This window comes from Fusarium coffeatum (genome assembly GCF_003316985.1).
Source record: "Fusarium coffeatum strain FIESC_28 chromosome Unknown BRIP53273_contig_247, whole genome shotgun sequence".
Lineage (NCBI taxonomy): Eukaryota > Fungi > Ascomycota > Sordariomycetes > Hypocreales > Nectriaceae > Fusarium > Fusarium coffeatum.
The window spans coordinates 1-6,922 of record NW_022158039.1 but is presented as its reverse complement, the minus strand read 5'-3'; the positions used below and the strand labels follow the sequence as shown (position 1 = coordinate 6,922).

At 46.3% G+C, this 6,922-nt stretch overlaps 3 protein-coding genes across 3 annotated transcripts; 2 read left to right on the top strand and 1 right to left on the bottom strand.

Moving 5' to 3' along the window:
- Positions 1–2,440: 2,440 nt before the first annotated feature.
- FIESC28_09513 (uncharacterized protein) lies at positions 2,441–3,511 on the top strand (the record flags this gene model as incomplete). The annotated part of the gene is made up of 3 exons (XM_031163649.1): positions 2,441–2,582; positions 2,706–2,877; positions 2,929–3,511. The coding sequence occupies 3 exons, from the start codon at positions 2,441–2,443 to the stop codon at positions 3,509–3,511; spliced, it is 897 nt and encodes a 298-aa protein (XP_031012294.1).
- A 200-nt stretch (positions 3,512–3,711) lies between these two features.
- Positions 3,712–5,349, top strand: FIESC28_09512 (uncharacterized protein; the record flags this gene model as incomplete). The annotated part of the gene is made up of 1 exon (XM_031163648.1): positions 3,712–5,349. The coding sequence occupies one exon, from the start codon at positions 3,712–3,714 to the stop codon at positions 5,347–5,349; it is 1,638 nt and encodes a 545-aa protein (XP_031012293.1).
- A 792-nt stretch (positions 5,350–6,141) lies between these two features.
- Positions 6,142–6,600, bottom strand: FIESC28_09511 (uncharacterized protein; the record flags this gene model as incomplete). Its single annotated transcript, XM_031163647.1, has 4 exons — positions 6,142–6,147; positions 6,194–6,208; positions 6,262–6,373; positions 6,476–6,600. The coding sequence occupies 4 exons, from the start codon at positions 6,598–6,600 to the stop codon at positions 6,142–6,144; spliced, it is 258 nt and encodes an 85-aa protein (XP_031012292.1).
- Positions 6,601–6,922: the final 322 nt, after the last annotated feature.

Below are 6,922 nucleotides of genomic sequence, written 5' to 3'. Positions count from 1 at the left end.
AATGGAACCACAACCCCGACACAAACTCCTTCACCGTCAACAATGGCTTGACTCTTCGCACAGCCACAGTGACAAAGGACATCTATCAAGCCCGCAACACTCTCACCCACAGAACCCACGGTAGCCGACCTGTCGGAACTGTCAAGATCGACTTCTCCAAGATGAAAGATGGCGACCGCGCTGGTCTCTCTGCCTTCCGTGATCAGAGCGCTTACATCGGTATTCATCGCACGAACGGACAGTTTACTCTGGCGACCAAGCATGGTATGAACATGGATGAATGGGATGGCAAGACAACTGCTATGGGTGAGGTGAAGGCCACTGCTGCTGTGCCTTCTGGAAGAACCGCAGTTTGGCTTAAGGTCCAGATGGACACTGACCCCGCGGGCACTGGGAGCACAGTCTTCTCTTATAGCTGGGATGGATCCAAGTATGAGACGCTTGGACCTAACTTCAAACTTTACAATGGGTGGGCTTTCTTTATTGCGTATCGCTTTGGTATTTTCAACTATGCTGAGAACTCTCTGGGAGGATCAGTCAAGGTGGAGTCATTCACTGCAGCATAAATAGTTGTACAGAATACAGAGAATTGTTCTTTCTGAATCACTCAGGGCTTAGGGTTTAGTGATATTCACTATCTATCTGGTCCACCTTGAAAACAATACCATCGTCGATCTGCAACGCCTGGCATACCCAACCCATGGCCCTTAGTCTCTCCCATGGCGCGTTAGGATCATGAGTCTTTACTTCGACTCGGAAGCCATCTGGACCCTGCCAACGCGCTTCGAATCTACCTTCGCCATATATGTCTGTGAGTGCCTCGAACATCTTCTGGTTGTGAGTGACCTGTGAAGTCTCGATGACGTATGTATAAAAGAAGGGTACTGGGCGTCGCACCTCCATCTTTGAGCTAAATTCTGGCTATTATAGTAAGATATACAATGGTTTGTGTGTTGAGATAATGTGAAGGGAGACAGGGTCCAGGCGGGCACAGGTATTTATACTCCAGGGGGTTTAATTCTATTCTGATTCTATGATGTTTTACGGAAGATATTTCTGTGATGTTGAAACTGTTGCTGGTGCCATGCCTTTACGCTGCTGTGCTTACGGTTGCTCTAGCAGTGGTCAGGTGCCCTACACGTTGCTGAACCGAATCCGAAAATATCTTCCTGTGTAGAAGAGATTGCATATCACCAGGGAAAAACATTATCCATGTCGTCGTGTCAGCTATCATAAGAAGAGCACATGGATAAATAATCAGCTAATAACAGAAGACTTGGCTTCCATAGCTTAGGCTGCTATAATCAACTGGCCTAAGTGATGGTCCAAACTAGAACAAGGTAGCTACTTTCATTCTTTATGTCTCCAACAGCCACGCCACATGAACGCCATGTGTTACGAACTTTTGAACACAAAGCGTTATTGATTTCAACTGAACGACAGTCACAACAGAATATTGACACTCCACTTGTGGTGTACTAAGTTACTAACACTGATGAGCGCTTAAGCTTACAGCCCAGAGATTGACAACTTAGCTTTAGAACCAAGCCATATTTGCTTGTCCTTTAGTACTGCAACAGGCATAAGGTCAGAATAGGGCTGTGGTTTTGATTAACATACGGTATAGAGCTTCCTCATATCATATGAAAAGGACGTATCACAATTCTTCCTTCAACCCTAGTGCACCGAGAAAGGTAGTCAACCGACCACACAGCCAACGCTCACCGTTCATGGCCTAGGACTCGCCGCAGATACTACTAGCATTCCATGTGTGTTCATTTCAGATGACTCACAATAGCCTTGTTTTGGACTTTATTGAGTTTAAATTGCATCATGAAAAGTACGTGTTAATCGACAATTTATATGTTTTAAAGTAATCTTTTTCTCAGTACGTATCACTGGGCGTCTTATCTCCCAATACGATACTAGCAAACCCGAAATAACACTCATACCTCAACCATTGGCGGACCTAAGAGTGTGTATTCTGAGTTTCTTGAGTTTCTCCACTTCATTGTCAATTTCCGGGATGCCACTATTTTTGATACCGCGGGTTACCTCGAGCGAGACGACGTCAACGACAGGGGCCCTACACACTATCCTTTAGCGGCCAGTCCATCTCCTCAGCGTATTCAGCGATTGGTATGTTCTTTCCGATGAGGAGTTCAGAAACCCCCAACTCCGATTTTGTCGAGATATTGGAGTCAGTTGTTATTACTGCGATGCAGTCATTTTAATTCTGTTTATTATGGTCTACCACTTCCCTTATGCAATAGACCGTAAAACTATACTGCTATTTCCCTTCGCTATTTGAATAACCTTCATGCGTAATTACATCCCTGTTGTGACGTTGGTCAGCCTGCATATTGTGAATACGCAGCTGCCTCGCAGCCTCGTTTCCGGATCATCTTCCCCTCATCTCACAAAACACTCGTAATCAACTATGGCGACCGGAATCGAGGCACTTGGAGCTGTAAGCGCTGTGTTTCAAGTCATTTTGTTCTCTGCCGAAGCTATCGCCCTATGCAAGAAGATCTACGATGGCAAGCCGACTGCTAATGACGACCTTGAGGGCCACGCTACTCGTATGTCAGAGGCTATCAGCAGGATTGAAGATCGATGCAAAGCATTACAAACAGGTCAACAGGCTACGGAAGCAGAAATGAAACTGAATGAAATTGCCAAAAGCTGTTGACTTTCCGCACAAGAATTGCAGACTGAATTTCGTTTTGTAACGGACATGCAGAGAAAGGGCAATGTCATCAGTGCACTCAAATCTGCGCTCAGGGCATCAAGCCATCGGAAAAGGATTGACCGTCTAGAACTAGCACTTTCTAGACATAGACATGTGATGGAAACGGAGATGCTGACTCTGATATGGTATGTGGTCTCTCGGTATATCCACTCCTTTCTGCTCACGGTATTTTATAGCTCTCAAGGTGATGCACAGCGGATACGGCATGAATCATCTTTCCGCAATCTGGGCAGTGATGTCCAGACTCTTGTAGTGCAGATCGCTCAAGGGTACATCAAGCTGGAGGACTTGATGCGCGTAGAGCATCAGGAAACAAGAGACATGGTGATTCGACAAACAGCCGATACCCAAAAAGCTATCAAAGATCACATTACAACTGACGTACAACGTAAAGAATTCCCTCAGAGTTTGAGGTCACCAGAGATGAAGAAACGGTATAAAGACCTCATAGACTCGAGCGAATCAACCTTTTCTCGCGTCTTCGCCTCTTATGATAGGGTGGCTACAGTTGATGGTGACGGGACTAGTCTTTCGAGTTTAGAAAGCAGCGACTCCGATGAGAGCGACGACAGCTCCACTGGCGATCTCAGCTCGCTCCACTTCAGGGATGAACACATTGACGAGGCCTGGGCTAGCTTTGTCAAATGGTTGCGGTCGGAAAGCTCATTATTTTGCATTCAGGGCAAGCCCGGATCTGGAAAAAGTACCCTGGTCAAATTCATTATTGACAATCCAAATACCAAGGCTCTTCTCTGTTAGCATTCACAAGGAACTTTCATCCTGCCACACTTCTTCTGGAAGATTGGGGCCTCTTCCCAAAATCGCATCAAAGGATTATTATGCTCTCTGATTTATCGAATGTTAGTTGGAGCCAAGATCTGTTGGAATTCGCGATGGGCCGCTGCGATCTTGAGTCTCATAGACATTATCACGACTGGTCGGAGAGCACATTAAGGACCATGCTCTTCTACCTTTTTGAGGCAACAGAGCACAGTCTGTGCGTTTTTATTGATGCTCTTGAAGAGATCTGTAGCTCAGATGGTGTTTCAAAGCTTACAAAGTTGATCGATGATATTCTAGTCTTTCCTGATATCAAGATCTGCGTCACCGGTTGTCCGGAGACTCTGACTGTCTATTGGCTCAAGAGGCAATCTGCCTCCAATATCTCGCTGGGGAATCTCACACGCCCTGAGATGAGTATCTATGTACGAAAGAGCCTGAAGCCATTTCGAGTCCAAAACATGATTTCTCGCAATACGTTCTTTGAAATACTATACGTGCTGATTGATAAGGCTCAGGGCGTATTCTTGTGGGTTCATCTGTCTTTAAGGAACCTGAAAATCGGGATCGAAAGCGGTGACACGGATACTATGCTCATCAAACGACTAAAAGGACTCCCCGGCGACCTAGAAAATCTTTATGCTAGTCCATGGCTGCACCTAAACATTGATAGCCCAGTATACCGTGATATTGCCATCAGATACTTTCGATACGCTCTTCAAAAGACGCCAGGAACGCTTCTTTGCGAGTCGATGGAGAACCCAAATGTCCTTGAGCATGCCACAATTACTCAGCCTACGTTAGGACAGATCATGTGTGCAGAGACGCCGGAGTTGAGGAATGCCATCCTCCGGCGAGGGAGTAGGCTAGACGCGGTTACCATAAGTCGCGATTGCACGAAGATCAAACGAGCCCTCGAGACGAAGTGTGCGGGGATGTTGGAGGTGAGACCGGCTATCACGCTCTTTGGCCGACGTCTTGTGCCAAAGGATGAGTCCAGTTTGATGTGGTGGCGCGTCGACTTCATCCACCGCACCGCTCATGTCTTCTTGACCGATACGGAGATTGGCCATACCATTATGCAAGGTCACAATACCCCTCAACTTGAAACAGCTACAAAGTTACTGGAAGGCCTTCTTGCTATCTTTTGTTTTCTTCACTCCCAGAAAGGACTGCCAGGACCGGCCCTCGGACTACTGAACCAGGTCAATGAGTTGGCTGAGGATCATGGCATCCAAGGGGTTCGAGAAGCTATTTCTATGTTGCCACTGGTTGAGGAGATGTACAGGAATGACATTATAGGTGACAGCCATTGGTATATGCCCAAACCGCAGTTTCTAAGCCTCCTAGCTCGAGACACCAACTTTCATAGTTTCGTACTGTCTGCCATAAAGTCATCGCCTTCAGAGCCCTCCCCTACAGACGTTCTGAGAGATTTCCTTCCGGAGCTTCGCACCCAAATAAGATTCGCTAGCCGAGACAGCACCGCCATTTGGTTTGGCTTTATGCAACAACTCGTGGCAATGGGTGCTAGCTTATATACCAATGAATTAAATCGGCATTCTTCACATAGCACGGCTGTACTGGGCGAACCATTCGTTTGTATCAGTACGAATTTTGTTAGTCTACCGGAGACTGGATTGTTGTTATCAAATCCCCTCTATGGAAACACGCTCGCTTCCCCAGTCCGAAAATCTCTTCGCCTCCTGACCAACTACGCTTTAACCTTGGCAGAAACCTGCCCTGATCTTGTTAGACCACTGCTTGTTCGTATCACAGTGGAAAGACTGGTGGGCGACATCGATTTTGTTGAGTAGGAAACTTGTCGACACAGAAGCCTGGACAGTTCGCCTTACTAGTGGAAACAAAACTTAGCTTTGTCCTTCCCCATATTCTTACCACGGCTAGACCTATCTCTGATGATGGAGTGGTTACTCAGATTGACGAGCTACTCAACAAACTACGCAGACCAACGCCAAAGCTCCGACTCGTTATGTCTCGAAAAGAGCCCTCAACCTTGTTGTGTGAGCGTGTAGGGTATCAGCAATCCCACCTCGAGATGATGGAGATCCTTTTCCATGTAAAGTGCGTTCCAAGGTGGCTTGATGTCACTGAACCATATACCAAAAAGGTAGAAGAAGCAATGAAGATATGGTCTCTGACGAGAAGCTTGGACTTGGACGTTATGGATATAGAAGCTGCATTAACTTCCTTTGCTGGCGAGGATCTCGGGATCCGCACATATCCTCAAGCCAACATAATTCCTTCCGAAGCGTGGTTGGAACGTCGTGAGGGAAATCTCCAGTGGCAATTCCATCAGATATTGCAGGAGCTGAGGGCTTTGTCCGCTGATAGTAAGAGGTATAGTTAGTTTCTTGCTGGCTGCCTTTCGAGAAGAGTCATAATTGATACAGAGTTCCGAGATTTGAAAAGAATGCATATAAAGTATAGAGATATTCCATATCGAAAACAAGAGCTGAAATCAACCAACGAGCGTAGGCAAAGACTCTTGATCACCATTCGCCAAGGATCAAGTCTTTTAGTACTTCATCCTCCCTCTGCGCACATCAAACGTATCCTTATGACTGGCAACAAGTCCAACAATTACCCTAGACCTTCACGTTAGTGTATAACTCTTGAACCTGATACGAAATCTCTCACCTCTTTCTTACTATACTGCGCAATTGTTAGTGATTTGCTTGCTAACACAATAAAGAGCTTTTACTTACCCAGGTCTCGGGGCACTGATGCTCCTCGGGCCAGCACATCAGCCAGCAAATATCCCATTTACCTCCGTGATGCATCTTTTCAATGGGCGATTGTGAAACTTTGATGGAAAGGCTATTACGAGTCAGTAACGTGAACCTTTCAAGAACATGGATAGAAATCGGTAGGGTAAATCATGGTGCCAAACAGACAATAGCTAAGGAGGCTGTCACTTACGTGATGTCCTCGGCTGAGTCAGGAACCTTGACATTGGCATTTTTGTGGCGAAATTGGCTCAAAAGAGATGGGGCGGCAGTGATGCCCTGGGCAAGAATGAGAAGAGTGGTAGTGGAGTACTTCATGACTGCTATTGACAAGACGGCGAAAGGATGTACAGAATCGTGAGGATGATGCTGGAGAAGATCTGTTCATGATTATGGGCGACATAGCAGTTTATATAGACAGTTCTCAGCTTTGTTCAACCTTTGGACGACAGTCAATCGGTCTGGATGACAGGTAGCAATAGCAATGCCTATTCCATATCAAACGGTCCTTGTGTGAATGAGGTTACTTGTTCAGACAACTGTCCTGTGTATGACGGAACGGAACAGCCTACGCGTCAACTCTGGTACAGTTCCAGTATTCCCTGGTGGCTTGGCGTCAGGGTGTCAAAAGAATTGGCCG